At 46.0% G+C, this 19,648-nt stretch overlaps 2 protein-coding genes across 3 annotated transcripts in view; both read right to left on the bottom strand.

The window, feature by feature from the left end:
- prdm5 (PR domain containing 5) overlaps positions 1-1,429 on the bottom strand; it is a 31,184-nt gene extending 29,755 nt beyond the window's left edge. The window contains exons 1-2 of one of the 2 annotated variants that reach the window (XR_007032056.1): positions 1,176-1,429; positions 356-439 (exon numbers count right to left, since the gene is read on the bottom strand). Coding sequence is in view for 1 of the 2 variants with exons in the window: in XM_035648547.2 (XP_035504440.1) it covers positions 356-439; positions 1,176-1,274 (183 nt within the window). In the remaining variant the exon portion in view is untranslated. The remainder of the gene's footprint in view (positions 1-355; positions 440-1,175) is intronic. The other variant, XM_035648547.2, reaches the window with a different exon arrangement.
- A 7,574-nt stretch (positions 1,430-9,003) lies between these two features.
- On the bottom strand, positions 9,004-19,648 carry ndnf (neuron-derived neurotrophic factor). Its single transcript, XM_035648650.2, has 4 exons — positions 19,130-19,648; positions 13,384-13,581; positions 12,866-12,990; positions 9,004-11,679 (listed from the first exon to the last, which is right to left on the bottom strand). Exons 2-4 carry the CDS (start codon positions 13,578-13,580, stop codon positions 10,283-10,285), a joined length of 1,719 nt encoding a protein of 572 aa, XP_035504543.1. The 5' UTR covers position 13,581; positions 19,130-19,648; the 3' UTR covers positions 9,004-10,282.

Below are 19,648 nucleotides of genomic sequence, written 5' to 3'. Positions count from 1 at the left end.
GATTAACTACATAGGCATGTCAGTCTGCTATATTGTAAATTGATCCATTTATCGACTACTAATTACCAAAAATCACAGTTCCGTCGCTCTGAATAATGGATTCGATTTGCGCAACAAGAAACTTCCGGGAACTATCTTGAAGTCTGCATTTTGGACTTCCGTTGTCGCGACTCTCATGAGACGGCTCTGGCATAACTGATTCAGCTTGAAGTGTGAAGTAAAAGTTATTTTTATTTTTTTTTGCAAAAATTCCAAACAAAGTTGTTTTAATCACTTGTGCTTTGAAAACCTGCAAACTTTCCCCGTGTGTGCACAGTGGTGTAGGATGTGTGTGTGTGTGCGAGCGCGCGTTCACCTCCCACATCAGCCTGGTGTCCGAGCTTTCGTCCAGCTCACTGGGCAGCTTTTTCTCACCTGCAAAGGGGCCAAACTTTTCTCCCTTTTGAAGACAAACAGAGGGATCACTTGTCAAAACATGATGCCACAGCAAAAGAAAAATTTGAATTATATCAAAAACACTATACACCCTGCAATGTTAGGCCCCACTGAGGATAACATGTTGGATGGCAAGCGGACAGGCCTATATTCTTCCAATGGGCCATGTATTGGACATCTTTTCCTTTTGACTCTCCTCTTTGAGGGCTTAACGTCCAGGGGGCGGGGTCAAAATGCTGCATTCACGTTCATCCGGTTTTTTACCACAGATTAAAATGACAGCATCCTCCTGAAGGGAGAACATCCCACCCACTGACTCATGACCCCCACTCCTCTCCCGGTACATTTCACAGCCTCCTCCACGTCTCTGCCAGCGTGTAGGGTGAATATTCAGTTTGGCAAAAATATCGTGAAAAAGTTCGAAGAAGAACGTTAAACATGCATCGGACGTGTTCACGAGACAGGCGCGCGCGCGACCCCCCTCCCTTGACTACATCGTTGAGCGGCGAGCGGGGGGGAAACTACTGGAGATCTGCAGCTACGTGGCACTTCACGTCAGAGCAGCCTCCGGTCGAGACTCAACACTTTGACAGCGACTGTTCGGGATTAAGACGAACACGGGGAGAGAAAAGAAAACCCCGCATTACGGCGCTTAGCATAGTTTAAAAGCCCCACAGCTCGACACTCGGTTAACAAAAGTTACACCAGCCGGGCGGGGGTGTGAACAAAAAGAAACGCACCTTTTTCACTCGCCTCGCCGTGTAGAGACCGATTCCATCCTGGACCCTTGACGACTTCAGGGAAAATCTGTCCGGCACGTACATGCCCAACATTGTCATTGCTCGGGAACGCTTCGTTCAGTGACAGCCGACGCGCATTGTCAGTTTTGAATTTGGAGCAGATTGGGGTTTTTTCCTCGTCGCGGAGCGGGGCTCCAGGTTGAACTTCTGCGGCTCCGGCTGCAGGAAAGCGGAGCCGCGTCCTGATTGGTCCAAAAGTTTGTAACCAGAAGCGGCACCTATGCCTGTCGCGCAACACTCCGGCACTGTTTCCTCTTCAAGCCTCAGCGGGATGAAAGACACAGTGATGATAGTTGTGCTGTAGTTATAGTAGACAAAACTTACTTACTTACTTTTTCTTCAAAATGTAAACGCAAACACTTGATCTTTATAACGTTTTCACTGAGATAAAGTAGGCTCCCCCAAAGTTATTAGTCAAAGTTCAATTGAACGCATGTTTAGGATAACACATAAAGGAATTTAATTCAAACCCAATTAAAGATCCCACATTAAGAGCAACTAATTTCACTATGAAGATTAATCATTTGAATATTATGTCAATGTCAAGTTGCCGATATTCCCATTGGCAAACATCATATGAGGAGGGGAAAAAAATGTTTAAAGTGGCCGTTTGGAAGCTCGAGCCCACTCCTTGGTAGTTGTCATGACTGAGAATGGATGTGCCAGTTTGTCATTCCCACAGATCCGTCAATACTTCCCGCAGTCAAATGTTGCAGAAGCTTCATTACCCCCTACACTGATAAATACAAGCAGTTCACATTGCTCTTGAAAACCACTCGACGTCATTTTCCTCATTCGCTATTAACCTCAAAACAACTAAGTAGTACTGTGTCTTTTGGCTACGACTTATCTGTTCTCCGATCCAGAAACCGCATTGTGCCAACAGTGGTCTGACTGACCCCCTTAGCTTGAAACTGTCCGCTCGGCGGGGCCAGAAACTGCAATTTACCACAATCAGGGGCTGGAACAGACGGTCCCTCTGATCTGAAGACGGCTACTCCACATCCATCTGAACCAAACCCTCCAGAAACTTAAATCGAGGCAGACATACCTCTCCCAGGAATGACGTTAGGTCCCATGTTACATAATTTCATACATTGACATTGCTGTTAATCAAAGGAAGTAGAGGTCAGCATCTCATTCATGGCGGGTTACGTCATTATCATCAGTCCCGCTAAAACCTTGTTTAATCAAATTTTACAAAGAACAGTGTCATAAGTTATGTATGAGTACTTATATATATGTAATGTGTGCTACAAGTGAACAGAGGAAAATATATTGCATAAAATGACTGATGCCATTGCCATATTAGTTTCTTTTTTCCAAAACAAGTACTTTTTTTCCCCCAGAATGGACTCAGGGTAAAAACTACACATCCCAAACTAGATTGTCCTGAGAGGGAAAACATGGCATTGCAGAGTAAAAGTGTCCAAAGTAAAGCCAGATGAGTTTCCCCCCCTTTGCTGACGTACCGTTTACACAAAATGCTTCAGCAGTAGATGTTGTTTTAATTGAACTAAAGAAGTTGTTGATATTTTCCTGAAAAAGCTGGAACTCTGAGGCCACAAGCAGACCTCACGTTATCTACAGTATATTCTCTTTATCTCCACTCCACCTCCATTTGTTGACTTTCCCCCTTGCACAGACAGATGAGGTCATCTCTAATCACCGACTGTTTGTGTACATTCTGCTTTTGAACACCTCTTCAGCAAACGTGTTCCCTCTTTAATCAGCTGTGTGTCAGTTTTATGTTGGTTTTGTTCATGGTGTTTATAGCTTGAGTTTATGCCAATGGCTTCCTGTTGTGCTGTGGCTCTGTGCTGGACTGTCTCGTGATTGGTCCAGATGGCTGGTTGACAATTACAGCAAACACTGAATCATGATGTCCATGTTTAGCTCAGAGTCAATGAGCTGGTGTGTTCGAGTGTTTCTGTCTGACTTTCCCGACTGCTGTTTTCAAAAGGGTTTACACTTCAAAAGTGGAGCAGACATGTCCTTCACGAGGGATTCCCACCCCCCCGGGTCACTGTTGTACTTTAGATGGTCCCATCAGTGGCCTGGAGTCATATTCCAGGTGTATTTGAGTTAAGCCATGAGAGAGGGTCACAGGGAGACTTACTGGGTGACAAGCCTGATCACCGCACTGAGAGGGCCTTTGTGTGTGTCCGCCCCACCCATGTCCTCCTTGGTCCACTTCTGTCTGCCCTGACCTCTCTGTCAGAGCCTTGGCCTGTCGGGGCAGGGCGATTAAATGTCATGACCCCTTTTTTTTTCTCTGTGCCATCTGACGGCCCTCCTGTCCATTAACTTTCACTCAGCTTTCACTAAAGATGCCTGGGTTATCCAGACAAGCTCTGATCTCCAACACCTGCACAAAAGGCACACAGAAACGCACAGAGGACTCTTCTTCTAAACCAGGGAACCCAATACAAGGCAAGACGATAATCCACATTCGGCCATTTTAAGATCACGGAGAGTCTGTGCTCATCTGTGCACGATGTCACTCTCGGTCTTTGGTGGTTTGTTGAGTTGAAGTCTTTTCAGTCACGTTTCAGCCTCAGTTAAAAGACTCACATTGAAGGAAATTGGGACATCACGTGTTTGACCTGGGACAATCTGAACAGGATTCTTTAGGTTAAGCTGGGGCCTCTGTCACGCTGAATCGTATATATTTTATATCACTCCAAGGTGCTGATGGGTTGAAGAGCAAGACACGTGCTGACTTTAAATGGGTTTGTGTTTACGATGTTCACAAGAAGAGTCCATATGAGCGCCCCCCGCTTGTGGTATTCACGACCTCTGACCTCTTGGGATTTTCAAAAAGTCCCAAATTCACAAGGTGGGGTATGTTTTTGGGAATGGCGTAATTGCATGGAGGTTGATTTTCCGTTGGATGGAAAGATCATATATAGTAAAACCCCTTGAACACCGAGCATACTGTGTGCACTGCTTGTTGCATCGACTAGCTGACGAGTTCCATTTGAAGTAAGCAGTATATTGTTTACATGTAATATGGAGACGATACCTTACCAGAAAGGTATGCCTCCCCAACACATAGCAAATTTCAATCATTTTGATATTTCGGCACAGAGCGAAAACATGTGATTTGCCCTTTGTCACTTTCATAAGACAGTCAAGAACCAATGGCAAACTGTCAGCACTTAGAAAGCGTTGAAGAATACAGCAACATCACCCACTATTAAACACAAAATATAGCTGTGGCTAATGGGAATGTCAGTATTTTTGCTGGAATTTGGTCATTAACCAAAATATTGGGCAATTTGACATTTTCATCTGATCAGGGCACTTAATGAAAAGAATCACCAAACTCATAGCAATTCATCCTGAGGAGTAGCATGAATGTGTGTATCATAGTGCATAGTAATGAATGGAGTTGGATGGAGCTGGATGCTATCCATGCAGATCGCATGGTTAAAAATCATTTAGTCTCTCCCAGACATAATAACTGCTCTCTAATAGTGACGTCTGGCTATGCTTCTTACCAAACATCTTTCATTATTTCTGACTAATAATGAGGCATATATGACAGAAGCTTTCCATGACTGGGCCAATTAAGTGATGACAAAGCATCTACATGCACAAACTAGCACTCGCAGACAATGACACATTGAGGAGTTCAGAATCGACCATGTTAAAAATGTAACTAAACAAAGACATTTGGATCATCAATCCCACAGGACCATGACTTAAAACCTGAAAGCACCCAGTCATGGAGCTGAGCCACTCAGCGGCTGGACTGCCAGTTGAGTCTCTGAGGGCCAAAAGCTACAGAAACCACATTTAGGACATGGCGGAGGAATGGATTGCATTGAAATAAATACTTTCAGAGACTCTTTTTTTCTAAGTAAATATTTTCACTGGAGGAAAACCTCAGTTTGGCAAACATACAACTGGTTCCATACAAGAGTTTCCAAATGGATGTGTGCATTTTTCTGAAATCTCCCAAACCCGATACTGTAGATTGAGGGGCCAGACCACCTTTTGTTTCATGTTTCACAAACCCCCGCTGTCCTCACCACAGCTCCCTATTTCAAGGCTGTCGCCGAACAGCCAGCAAACCATTTCCTGGAGCTCCGAGGTCACTGGATAAATGATGTTTTCATTTGACAACCTCGGGTCGCCTCTAAAGGAGGGTCTTCAGAGGGGAGCCTTTTGAAATTACAGTACTGATGAAGCGTGAGAAATTACAGGCACTTAGAAGTGATTTTCATGAGCACAAGAGGGCAGGGGGACCACCCCCTATGCAGGGAGTGATGGCAGTGGGTACACAAGTACACTAACACACAAGACTCGAGTGTGCACACAGCTTATACACACACGCGCACACATTCAAGTGCAGCGGCATCAGCACTTTCACAGGTTCTTCATCCAGCGATCTTCTTGATGTGTGCTGGATTGTTTATATCTGTGTATGATAAAGAAAAAAAAAAGTGACCTTGGGAGTTTGAAATTTGCTAAATAATTACAAGGAAGCCATATTCAGGAGCCGGTCAGTGTTTTTTTTCGGTGCTTGAGTTATCCTAATGGTGATCGGCTGAGACGGCCAATGCCCGAGGGCCACTGGTCCCTCTCCACCCTTCCTGTGAACGGGCCTTTGGTCAGGATGGGTTTGGAAGGAAGCCTCCGAATTCTGCTTGGCCCTCAGAGTTATGTGGAGCTGGTTTGGAGCTGAGCCTCAACAATGATCTATCCCCGGAGCCGCCAGTGTGGAATCATTTTCATCATGGTCTACTCCTCTTTACTTCCCAGACGGGAGTCCCTCTCTTTTTGTGCGTGCTTGAGATTTTCCAAGCGTCACAATTTAATTTCACACTGTTTATTTGGGCGATTTCTGAGACAGTGCCACGAGTGTAAGGCCGAATCCTATAACATCCCTCGCGCATCGTACCAACCCCATCGAGGGTTGGAGCCCTTTGGTCACTGCACTGGGCCTTTTTACACACAACAGCGCTTCGCTGCTTTTCTCTGCCATAGGCGTTGCTCTCAAAGCCCTCCCAGCGTGTCCGTCTGCCTGCTGTCCGTCTCTGTTTGGATTCCGTTCGCGCCTCTGCTCCCTTTTCACGATCTCTGTGCAAATGTGTCACTCAGCACTAAGTTGAGCAACAAGTGCATTCAGGCACACATGAACAGAGCATGCTCACAAATGTCAAGTCCTGAAGCCCTTTGTAAAGAGAGGGTGGTGGTGGTGGGTGTCTGGAAGGAATTACTAAAGTGCTGTTTTACCAAAAGCTTTTTTATTTATTTTTCCGTGTGATTTGCCAGTTGGGATGCTTGGGATTTCCCTGCTTCTGGTCTTCATATCCTCACCTCTGCTGCAGTATTTTTATCCCCGGGGGGGACAACATGTATCCCTCCCCTCAAAGTGATCAATGCTACTTCATTACATTGCATTGTATTCTCCAATAGATCATACAAAATACCTGAAATAGACAATTTTAAACTCAGTTAAGCGTTACAACGTGAACAATATCTGTCTGACGTGTGATAAAACGATAAAATACGAAATGGACCACCCACTGTCAGCGCTCGCGTTCGTGAGACAATAGATGATTTACCTGATGATCCTGGTTCCATCAGCCTTGATCGATGTGCGGTAATCTTTGGAAGGGGGATTTAATTCTTGCATGTTTTGTTTTGTTGTGCATATGTATGTATGTGTGTGGACCTCACTTGCGGACACTTTAAGAAAAAGAAGCTCTGCCTGTCAAACTGCCTCTTTAAAGCGTTCAATAGGATCTCTGACATTCCAAGGATTTGTATTTCCATAATCCAAAGAGTTAAGTAATGTATTTAAAAATCAGATCAGGTTTATTCTCCTGTAACTGCAAACTCAGGTTTATTCAACGGTTAAAACCAACATAGTGTTGTTTCATTTGCTTAGGCCGGTCTCAAACTATGTCTCCCATCAGCCTGAATGTAATCCCTTCAAACTGACCAAATCCGGAATCAGCACCAGGTCTTCTGTGCGCTCTACCCGAGCACCGTATGTCTGTCTCCACTCCTTCCACTCAACCATATACACATCTCTCAAGCATCAAAGCTCGGCAACTCGTTGCCACGAAAAGCATAAACACGGACAGCCCCGCTGGTGGTTTGCTCTCGGATAGAGGTTTCTCTGTATACGTACGTGAGGTAATCTCCTGCAGCGTGCTGGCGATATAGCCGTGTCTGTACATTTCTTTCCATCTTAGACCTCTCGAGTTGACCGGAGAGCAGGAGACACTTAAAAAAAAGAAGCCGAGGGCTTCACGGCCGATCTTATTCACGCGCGAGCGAGCGCGGGATGACATTTTAGGGTTAAGAGCTGGCCAGCTTTATTAGCAGCAGTTTACAGGGATATCCATGACACTCCCACAACTCTCTGGAAGCTCCTCCGCATTATTCCAGGGCAGCGGCAGGTTAATGGAAGCCAGGTGGAGCCCCGCTGCATTTCCTCTGACCAGGAACCCGTGATTGACAGTGAGTTGTGGCGATGAATCGCCGCGCAGCTACCCGGCATCAAGGTCGGAATGGAAACATGGCAATTCGCGAGCGGCAGCTGCTTTTCTTGGCCACAACAAAGAGACCATTTCCATCCACCTGAGACTGCTCTTAATTGGAACGTGTGGATATGTGCACCGATGTGTGTCTGGCTTTTCTCTTTGCTTATTTGTGGTTGACTGTGTCTAATGGTTAAATACGTATTGCAAGTCACCCAATTCTCCCAAATTCGGTGCCTGTGTTTTTTAAGTGAATGCACTTAAAGCAACACACGGGTACGTGAACAGAAAGACGGCCGTAGCGAGGCCTGTTCAGTATCGTCTGTTTTTTATTTTTTGAAATGGTGTCATTTTTCAAAGGTTCCCCAGAAATTGCGCAATAAATGTGCTGCTCTGATTGACGTGGTTTCTTGCCGGCATTGAACGGTGGTGATGATTTCTTGCCAAGACCACAAGAGGTTCTAATATGCCCTCTCGTATTAAGTAACAAGACGGGCCAGGGCTAGCTGGCTAACTTCAGAAGAAGTGAAGTAATGACAAAACAAGAGGCACCAGAAAGCTCTTGGACGTGAAAAGGAATGTAGTTTGATGGTGAACTCGGGTTTCTTCTGCTCCGATAAATAAATAACTGCTACTGCAAAGAAATCTTCAAAGACGAAATAACAATTTCTTCTTCTTGGATATGAGAAATTAAATCCATTCGAGAAATAAAATGCTTCAATCCACTCAGGGCTTTTACTGCTACGGTCTCACTTGGTGTGGTACGACCCGTAGGCCGACCTCGTGGTGGCTAGTGTTGACTAATGTTTGCAAATGGTATATTGATATTGCTGTATTGACTGAATTACTTGGCTTAGAGTGTATTACTTTTACGTTCACCTTCTTTAAATACTAACTCCAGTGGATTTATCGCAAAAATAAACTGCTCTAACATTGTATGGTAGTAGAGCAAGTAACTAGTCAAGCAAACTGACTCAACAGCATCAGTTACACATCAGTATAGATGTAGGGTAGATCAAGGGTGTGTTTTATAGCTTAATAATTCGTTTTTTAATTTGTATGTGGCAGTTGATGTTTTTTTTCTTTTAAAAGTTGCATGAATGACTGAAGATGAAGCTAAACGGAACCAATTTGTTATACCTAACAAATAATGTAACAATAAATAACAGAAAAAATCATATTAGTGTCGTAGGCCTTGAATCCCCCTCCACCCATTATGAGAGATCATACATAATTTGTATGAATTTAAAATGTCCAAATCAATTACATCCTGTGTGGCAACATTTATATTTCACCAAGGAGATCATAGCAGCAACATAACATACTGTAACTACTAGTGACTGTTTGAATACAAAAACAAAGATTACAAGAGGGACCATGTGAACCAGATGGACTAAACTCTCAAATGTGCATATTCTAAGTTTCTTGTCTATGAGCACTTCTTAGAAGGAAAAAAAAAATCCTCACCACAAAAATTGTAATTGTTCTCTGGCAGAGACTAAGAAATGCACTAAAAAGAATTCTGACATGCACTGATTTATTGATGTACATGTATAAGGATTTACATCACCGAGACACTTGACTGCTAATGACTGCGCCATGAAGTATAAAAAGCGAATAATTTGTCCTCTGTTGTTCTTTTCACAGCACAAATCGTTTTTTAGGGATCAAGTCAAATCACACCACTCCTGCTTATATGCAGCCCTAATATAGATATCGGAGTCTATATTAGTGCAGTGTCGTCTTTCATCTCAGAGCCACGATTGTGATGTTAACTGCTTGGCAAAAGAACATGACACCCAGGGTGACACGGGGATTACTTGTTCTATATTTAGTGTTTTATGTACATGAATATTGGCAGGACAACTCTGTACATGTGACACACACACAGGGATACAGTGATAATAACACAGATCTCCAGCACAGAACACATTTACAAGATGGGCTCTAGGGCAAACACTGGCTGAGATACATAAGGGAATGTCTGAACTACGACAACCTCCTCATAGAACTGGAATTTCCTGGTAACAGTTATTATTGTCATCAACAAAAAGCAGACGATCGAAAAGAGAGACAAAAAAGTATAAAATAATTTAAATTCTTTTCTAAAACATGTAGTGGATATGCAGTGAGAGATTTACACAGTACAGGCAGCGACTGTATCTCCTCTGGCCGACGTGATTTGAAACTGAAGGAACATACAAATGCGACGGACGAAAGCAAGGTGTCATGCAGCAACAGAGAAACATACAGCGTGAACGATTATCCTCCTTGAAGTTCTGCCTCCCCAGTGGCAACACGATGTCAAGACGACAGGCCTGGCAACAAAGCAGCTCACACTATGGGCCGCCCAGACATGCCGCGATGAAATGTAAACATAAATATACAGGTTGATATCTCTCTCTACAAACAGTTCAGTCACCGCCACAGGCCCATCAGCTGTGTGAGTAGTCAGTCTGTATACACTCCTTAGTAGAATATCACTTAGAGTTAAATAAACTTATTTAATATATATATTTATAATAGATTTATTCTTTGCAGAGTCATTTAGCAGTATTTCCTTGTTTTCACCAGTTTGCTCTGGTATTTCACTGAGTGACCACTGTGTCCCACCACGTAAACGTCCAGCAGGTACGTCTTGCCTGGCTCCATACCCGTGACGGTCTCTGTGGTCACAGCCTTCTGCAGGTTGGGGCTGTGGAAGTACTTGCACAGGACCTTCTCCGACTTCCTGCGGGTCTCTGGCCCGGCACACTGGTTCTGTTCCCGCCGTCTCTGCTCCTCGCCGTAATTATCAGCCACCTCCTTGCGGTAAATGCAGTATTTGTTGCGGTCCTGCGTGCCCAGCCAGGCCACGGTCACGGAGGAGCAGCTGCGCAGCTTGTCAAAGGCCTTGATGCGAGTATCCTCTGGAAGTGAAGGGAAGGGCTGCTTGCTGCTGGGCCGTGTGGTGGCCAGGACCTTCAGAGTGGAGGCTCCCTTCCTGCTGCCGCGCAAACGGATCAGGTACTTGGCCTTTGGCTTTCCCCGCAATTGGAACTGCCGCACCCCCTCCACGTTCTGGGAGAGCAGCAGTTTACCATCGCGCCTCACCTGCACCTGCACGGCGTCCAGACACGTGTGGACAAAGAGGGTGACCCTCTGATGGGAAGACACGGGGGCAAAACGCAGGAACTTGCTGCCCTTTCTCTTGATGAAAACATCCGATACTTTGCCGTCTTTGAGTTCCACCGTCTTCTGACGAGCCTCCTCTTTGGTGCGGGCGAAAGTTCCCACGTATGCTGTGCTGGTGTTGGTGGCGGAATTCACAGCAAACACATCAAAGTAGTACTGTGTGTCCGGTTTCAGCTCTGACACAGTGAAAATATTTTTATTGCCAATGCACAACTTCTGAATGTCTGATGTTTTGGGCTTTGCTGTGTATGCCCGAGAGATTTTGTTACTCGTCAGTCCTCGGTCCTTGCCGTAACCCTTGTCAGAGGGAACAAAGCCAAAGTGCATAAAGTCAAACGGGCTAAAGTCTCTGCCAGGCTTTGGAGCCAGCATGAAGGCATCGTCGGAGCTGATCTTAGCTTCGGCGGCACACATGCTCTTGAAGTTGTGCTCCTTGTTGATCACGACACAATACTGGACGGGCTGGCCCATCAGAGAGCCTGTGGGTGTGGGCTTCCAGGCCAGGGTGACCGTGGTACGGCCCAGGGCGGTCACATCCACACGAGGGTCGTAGGGCAGCTCCGGGTACGGCTGGTCCGACTCTGGAGTGGTGGTGGCGTACACCTTGAAGTTGCTGTCTTTCTCTGTGGACAGCAGCTCCAGCTGGTAGAGGCCGGAGGGCGTGCTGGTGGCCACATAGGACTCCACATCGTTACCCTTGTAGGTGAAGAGCTCCGTCCCCTCGTCCACTGTCACCTGCAGCTTCTGCTGGTCCAGGGGTTCAGGCTCTCCTGGAAAACCGACATGCATAATGTGAGCTCTTTGCCTGACATTTCATCCAAAACGTTCCAACGAATGTATATTACAACTCTTTTGAACACGTCGACAGAGTTTACTTTTTTCCATTATTTTTCTTCTTTTCCATTTTTTGGGCTTTGATGAAAAAGTCATATCATCCGATACTAAAAGTCTTTTAGCGGCAGATGCTGTGAGGTCATGATGAAAACTCTGCAAACCTCACAGGCGATTAGCCCTTCACATGGCAGCCATGTTTTCACTCCAAACATCCCCAAAGATCACAGGCCAGCATTCACTCAGCCTTTCGGGGGAGCCGCGCTAGAAAGAGGTGCATTGTGGCTTTCTACATGAGAGACACAGCCTGGGCTCTTACTCCGGCTTGAGCAAGAAACCATAATATTATGTTTGTCAGCCAGAGAGTGTGCTCAGAGATCTACTAAAAATTAATGCTCAAAGACCACCAGAGACATGCAGCAAAAACAGAGCTGCAAAGAGAGGAAGAAGTTCACCGGCTGAACTAGAGCGGTCTTGTGAAGTCACACCACCAATGGCATCGCATGTGTTGGGTCCAGATTAATCATTATTCTACCACTTCAGGATGAATTCTTCCCGCTTGAGGCAAAGTTCATGTCTTCACCAGTGTAACCACTCAATAAATCATTTTGTTACGTTTGATTTGACAGGAGCAGAGACACACACACACACACACACACACACACAGGTGCTCGTGTATTGCCATTCAAATATATGCTACACTCAGAGCCGCCACTTTAGTCATCTGGCGAGATCTGTGATGCTGAAACGCCCTCCAGATGGAGACAGTTTTAATGTGAGGCAAGAAGAAAGAAGTAAAGGGAAAAGAGGACGGAAGACAGACAGACAGAGTGCAGCGGGATCTACCTCCAGAAGACCCAAGACAGCTTAAATAAAAGGGATGTAATGGCTTTGATTCAGTCGGCCGACTGGAGTGGAGCCCTTCTCTGAAATTACAGTCGTCGGCTTGGGCCGAGTCAGACATCATAAGTGGTCAGACGAGACGCTACGACGGTGAGTTAATTAAAACCCAGCGAAAACACAAAGCCTAGCATCACCGTGTCAGTTAAGTGTGCGTGGTGGATAGTGATATTTCCGCACAACATGTCATTAACCTCTTCCACTGCTGTCTGATGTCAATTATACCTGATCCCTCCCCGCTGGCCTCCTCTGGCAGCTCCTGCAGGGTGAGCTTCCACTCCAGAGGAGCGTCACAAGGTGTCACGGTCACAGACAGGGGTGTGTTGTCTTCCTCCACCACAAAGTAGTACCTGTGGAAAATGATAGGCCTCGATATGAGCATACCAGCATTCACGCTTCATCATAGTTTCATCCTAAACAATGTGCTGGGCTTAATGCATGAGCATCAGCGATATTATTGTTCCACCGACCTCGGTCTCTCTCTCCCAAAGACTCAATTATGCAAGAACGACTTTCTCATCTATTATTTAGTTTTTGCATCAACATAATAGATCATTTTACGGAGCAACATGTGACGTTTCCCTATCTGCTTACAGTAAGTGGCCATCAACATGTTTGATGTTTCCCGCAGTGGTTGTTATGGATCAGTCAGCGAAGGAAAGGTAGAATTGGACGCATTTTGCGCTCAATAACAAAATTGTAAACGTTTTTTAATAGCCGGCGTTGCTCTGAAGAGCGCTCACCTTTTAGGCGTGTCCCTGAAGAGGTAGCCACTGATCTCAGCTCCGTCCGGGATGACGGAGGAGTCGTGGAACAGCGTCTTGTCCCTGATCTGCATCTGGAAGAGCCCTTCGTCTCTCGTGGGCAGCTTCTGGGCCCCGGCTCCCAGCCCCGAAAGCACCAGCAGCACCACCACGCTCCAACCGCTACAATGCCTCATTCTGAAAGATACAGACAGGTGACTTCAGTTTCCTTTACGGCATGACATATTGCCTAGAGACAGCCCCTTTCAGGTCCCGTTTACTGAGATAGTATTTTCTGAGATCACAGAGTTGTGTTTGATTTTATGGGTAACAGTTACACGAGAAGATTGATATCACCCAGTCATCAGTTGGTACAGCTACTGTCATCGGTTGGTTAGTTAAGCTCAGCATAAAGACTGGAAACACGGGGGAAATAGTTCCCCTGGCTCTGTCTCCAAATCATTGACAAAAACATTGTAGAAATGACAGGTTATCGTTTTAACAGTGAGTTAAAGGTAATTGGGTAAAAACTGTGCTCCCGTCATAGAACAAGTTTAATACTACAGTGGACCCCAGGTAATATAAAAATGCTAAAGGTCCTCTCTAGACCCAGTGGAGGTTTGTCCTTTATGGGCTACGGTTGAAACATGCTGGTGCAACATGGGAAGAGGACCCACTCCCGATGTAGATATAAAGAGCTTGTTCTAATGTCACAAAACCATTCTTAGTCTCATGTGAAGACACACTAATGAAAACATAATCATATTCAATAGATCCCCCTACATACATAACTATTGGACTTTTAATATCTAATGTATTTAGAGTACAAATATGAATGTGGTATCAATCTTCTCATATGACTCCTGGTAAGAAAGGGAATCAAGCGTCTTTCCAAAAATATAAAATGATTCCTTTATAGCGTCCCTGGTGAGCGAATGCTGGTTACAGCTTATTCATCTTGCAGACGTTGGTGATATCATTGAGCGGTATCGACTTCTGACCCTTGACCAAAGGCTCAATTTGTTCTCAATAACTTATATTGCAAACATATACAAAAGAGGAATTGCATTCGGAAACATTCCGCTCCAGTTTTCTTTTTCCTCTTTTTTTGCACTTCATATTTTACTTTGTGTTAAAATGTGTTTTCTTAATTGACATTTAACATCAAACCCGGACGAAAGGCCCCACACCATCAGTGAGAGACAAAGAGTGAAGGAAGACTGAATGAGTTGTCCAGGCCGCAGGGAGGAAAGGGGGAGGGGGGGGGAGAATAGATTTAAACACAGATGTGTGAGGGAAAAGACACTGCCTGGAGCTCGAGGCAGCCACGCTATTTCATAAAACTCTTAAACATAAAACTCTTAAACATAAAAATCCCCCAAATCCATGTCGTTTAACTTTTATTGACGCTAATATAAAAGTGTTTGGCGGCTCCGTCCGCAGATGGAGCTGTGGCCCAGGACAAGGTGCGGCTGAGAGCCTCTCATGTTTCCCCTGTCTATTGATTTGTGCCCCATTGATTGCAGCTGATGGGAACGCCAAATCCCTGGTGATTTAATCAGCGTAATGATGGCAGATTAGCCAGATACTTTACTGCCATTTACTGCAAGCGAGATGGTGTCCTTTTAATGACCCCTCTCCCTTTCCCCGCTCACCCTCCCCTTGTCTGTCTCTTTCCCTTGATCACGGCCCTTTTTTAATCAACAAATAATCCCCTTCTCCTTTCACACATACACATGCAGCCTTCCCCCTTTCGGCCCCTCCTCACCACCTCCTCCTCCTCCTTTCGCCTTCTCAGACAGATAAGTGAAGCCAGAGGCCACTCATGCCTGGACGAACTTTCCTACACTACAAACATGGCTTCATTTCTACATTGTGGTCCTTTAACAACACACGCAAGGGGGAAAAAGGGCCCTTGACAGCTCCTGTCAGTGTCCGTGTCGGTGCTTCTGTCGGAGCCCGGCCTCCCGTTGTATTGCCAGACTTCAGAGAGCCACAGGAAAGCCGCCTAAGTGGCACTTTGAGGTTTGACTCACACAGAGAGTGGAGATCCTTATCGCCTCGGCTTGTCTCATTCCACTTCAGAAGCGTGTCAGTCGGAACAAAGACGTGTCTATTAATACTCGCGGCGGCGCTCAGGTGGTATGTACAGAGCTGTTCAGAGCTGCCTTTCATTCCAACGGCCCCAAACACCACGGCGACACAGCGAGGGCCCCGTCCCCCCCGGGCCGGCTCTGTCCACCACGCTGATGCCATTACACTAAAAGTCTGCGATCACTCACACAGGAAGGGTTTTATCGCCACTGTCATTAGCACATTAGATGTGTGCTTTCAATGTGCTCCTCGCGTGTGACGCTACCGATTCAAACCCCACGCCGGAACCCTCCACTTCTCCGACGTGCACCGAGGCTCTCAGTCCGCGTCCGCGACGTACGCCGCAGAGAGAGGACGTCGTGCGGCAGTTGTGTCGGGTCACTGTGGTTGCACGGACCAGCGCAGAGTCAACATGGTCACACAGCCTGCACTGGAGCTGCTTCTTACATGCTCGCACCATTCTCATGCCACAGAGTTCCCCAACCGAAATAACACATCAAAAACGAAAAGAGAGAAGCTGCATCTGGAACAAATAAAGTCTCATGTTTAATTAGAACGAGGAAGAATGCGCGATCGCAATTTGAGGAACGGATAATTTCAAGGCAATGTCACCCGCAATCTTGTCAACTTTGTTTTGCTGTCGCTTTTTATTTACACAGTTATAGCCTTTTGTTTCACTTTTAGTGGAATTAACTAAGCATTTTGGTTTCGAAAAACATCCCGTACGTCCAAATTGTCAAGCCCAGGAATCTAGAGAGCGGTATGAAAAGGGAAAATGCAGCATTTTACAATGGGTGGACATTCTTTCCTTTTCATGCTTGTCTTTGAAACATTTACGATATCAATCTTAAACAGAAGAAAAAGAAATCTGAGGCTTGGAACCCCCTCCCCTCATTTGAATACTAACAGCTCTGACTGTGCTGTAATTTGAGGTCATTACAAGCGAATCATGGGCAAATGAAAAACAAAAAATGTTCACACTATTACTGTCTTTACATCTCCCAGATGGATGCAATTTCTTCAGTGACTTCAATCAACTGCAAAATGAAAATCATTCACAATCTGCTGATGATTAAAGCAAAAAAATATCAATTACTTGCGCCGATTAGGGCCACAATTTTCATCCACCTGATCGCGCGTATACGTCCCGAGCGCCGTGATTTGTCTGTGTGCACCAAGCTGCCCCTGACCTCCCCTCTCTCCCCTCACTTTGTTTAGCCGGTCTCCCTCTCCTTCCCTCCGGCTCCTTGTCAAGGCGGATAAGCCTCCTCCTGCCTGCTGCCACATGGAGCTCATTAACAGAACGGGAGGGGAATAAAAGACAGTTTAATTTCAACACAAATAAAGAGACATTTCGGATTCCATCCAACAAGACGCCTGGCAAGGCGCTCGCAGGACCTGAAGCCTCTGTGTGTTTTCTTTAAGGAGGTTTGAAGGGAGATTTATGTTGGGTCCTCGGTAGCGAGCTCCATCACCGCTGTCACTTCAGGGCCAATGTGCGGATTGGGGTGAGTGGAGTGTATGGAGGGCTCGGAGCCAAGGATGGAACCACACAGGACCTGGACCTGTTCTACAGGCAGGCCAAACCAAAGCAGGTCTGGTGCTCTTGGACAGCTAAACAGCTCATTAATGAATTGGTAGAGACTGTGGTAAGGGCTCCAATCCAATAATGGAGATTTTTATCTGGTGTGTGTGTGTGTGTGTGTCCAAACCATCGCATTCCTCCACTCCACTCTGTGTACGGGTCTAAATCATCACTCAGGACCTGTCTCCTCGCCATCCACAACATCACTCACAGTTTGAGTTTCTGAACTCTCCACATCATCAAAACCACAAAAGCTGGCACAATAGCATGATGGAAAGGAGAGCCCAGTTTTCCTTTTCCTCCTCCTCGTCCTCCCCTCCCCTCCTGCTTCTTTATAGTCCATCTCCGAGGCTTGTATTTAGCACTGCATCCTGGAATGTCTCTGTGAGGAAGGGTCAGGTCGCAAGGGCCGCTTTCTGCGTTTTCTAAATAGAATTGAGGGTGGGTGGGTGATGTGGGGGGTGTTGGTGCTGGTGGCTCTGACTGATGTGCTGGCATTGTGGCCAGAAGGGCGATTATAGATTACAACAGCAAAGGCCCCATGGGAAAGTCATCCTGCACCCAGCGCCCATCATCATCCGGGCCGTGCACATGCACACGAACTGGTTGCATCGTGCATAGGAAATGAGTCAATCCTGATCCGCTGTGCTTTAGAATAGCAGGGAAAGGGAGGCACAAAAAAGTCTGTTTAGCAGCTAGTGTGACCGGCGCTGCCTCTGCTTGTGTCCATCTGAGGGAGCTTAATGAGGGGCTTTGCAAAACAAAAAAAATGAATGAATGAAGCAGGGGACTGGGAGTGCACGGTGTGTGTAGATGTGATGAATAATTTCACAAGGGAATGAAACAAATTGTAAAGTCCATGATCTTCCACCAGTGACTTTGGATGTGTGACCCAAGAAGAGGAGAGGAGACTGTATATCCACCGCTGAAGCCTGTCACTTCTCTGGACGCACACGGCCATAGCGACACTGGCGGAATTCTTTCAGCCAGAGAGTTTTCATATGCAAATCACGGTTTAGTTACGGTATGCGACGCAGACCTTCCCATTTTAAGACTTTTTTTTTTGTGTTCATGATTCATTCTCCTGAGAAAGTAGAAGGGGAGGCGGTGTGCGGGCTTCGCCCTGCTACTAAATACAGTTATTCAAATCCTGCACTCCGGGTATGTCTCTCATTAAAACACCGACCGAGAGGAAAAACAGGGCTCTCACATGGCCCCAGCAGGATGGAGGGGGGAAACAACTGGCAACGTGAGCTCAACTGTCAACATTCTACCCCGCGAATAAGTTGCATTCAAATCATTTTATTCAAATTTGAATTAGGAAATAAATCAATAAATCTTCATTAAGCACGCCACTCCTGCGCGTCTGGTGCTCTTACAGGTGCGTAAAAGCGCCCGTGCGTAACGCAGTGAACCAAATTGAACAAAAGTGCAAAAAAAAACAACAACAAAAAACTTGGAGAGAACGTGGAGAGAGGACAACGGCGAGTTGGAGATGTATAATTATTATTATTATAAGTCGCCTTCATAGGGTGCTGTGTCACCTCCGGGAGCATGGGAACACCTCGGGGAGGCACAAAGGCGAGAGAGGGTTTTCTAAAGTTCACCACATTAACGGTCCCCGTCGGCGTCCGCGCCGTGGATGTGCCCACGCCAAAAAATATAACACCAAATTAAAAGAGCATGTGCTCGATTGAAATGTGTTTGAAACTTTTCTTCTTTTTTTTTGACTTCCCGGAGTTGTAAAACCGCAAAATCTCTTCCCCTCTCTCTCTCTCTCTCTCTCTCTCTCTCTGGCAGACGTTTCAAAAGACACGACTTTTGGCTCTGGAAGCCCGGCGCTGAATTTCTACAGAGATGTTTCTGCACATTTAGGGGGGGAAAAAATGATAATAAATGAAAGCGTCAGTGGGGAGGGGGGGGAAAAAAGTTAAAAAGAAAGAAAGCATGGAAGGGAAATTGTTTCTAATCCCACAATGTCTAGAAACTCTGGCTCGTCACGCAAGAGGAAGATCATGAGGGGGGAAAAAGAAATAGACAATCTTCACACGAGACAGTCAATCTTACCTTTCGGATTGTGAAACGGCGAAGTCGTCTGGAGGATGGCGCTTCTTGTTCTTAAACCAAGTCTGATATCTCAAGGATTTCTCTCTCTCTCTCTCTCTCTCTCTCTCTAAGTGCCTTCAAATAAAGCGACTGGAAAGAAGAAGAAAAACCAAAACACAAGTTGTCCTCTGCAGCGTCCAGTAGTTCCCCCCTGGTTTTTCACTTCTATTGTTGGTGCCTATCAATCGGATTAGGCGACTGCTCTGGTGCGCGTTCGCAGTTTTCTTGCGGATTTTAACTGGTCCGTGGTGCGCAGGAGTGTGTGTTTGCGTCTGTGAGAGAGTGTGTGTGTGTGTGAGCGTGTGTTAGAGAGTGGGTATCCTGAGTGCTGGCGGTGCGTCCCTCCCCTGCCGCGCTGCTGCTATTGAACCCTCCGCTGGATTGGAGGCACACACACACACACACACACACACACACACACACAAAAACTGGTGCGAAACTTCGTCTTCCTCTCAGTGGGAAGACTCCAAGACAGAACCA

Source organism: Scophthalmus maximus, chromosome 13, assembly GCF_022379125.1.
Source record: "Scophthalmus maximus strain ysfricsl-2021 chromosome 13, ASM2237912v1, whole genome shotgun sequence".
NCBI classification, from domain to species: Eukaryota; Metazoa; Chordata; class Actinopteri; order Pleuronectiformes; family Scophthalmidae; genus Scophthalmus; species Scophthalmus maximus.
The sequence above is the reverse complement of the archived record's forward strand: the minus strand, read 5'-3'. Positions and strand labels throughout refer to the sequence as shown.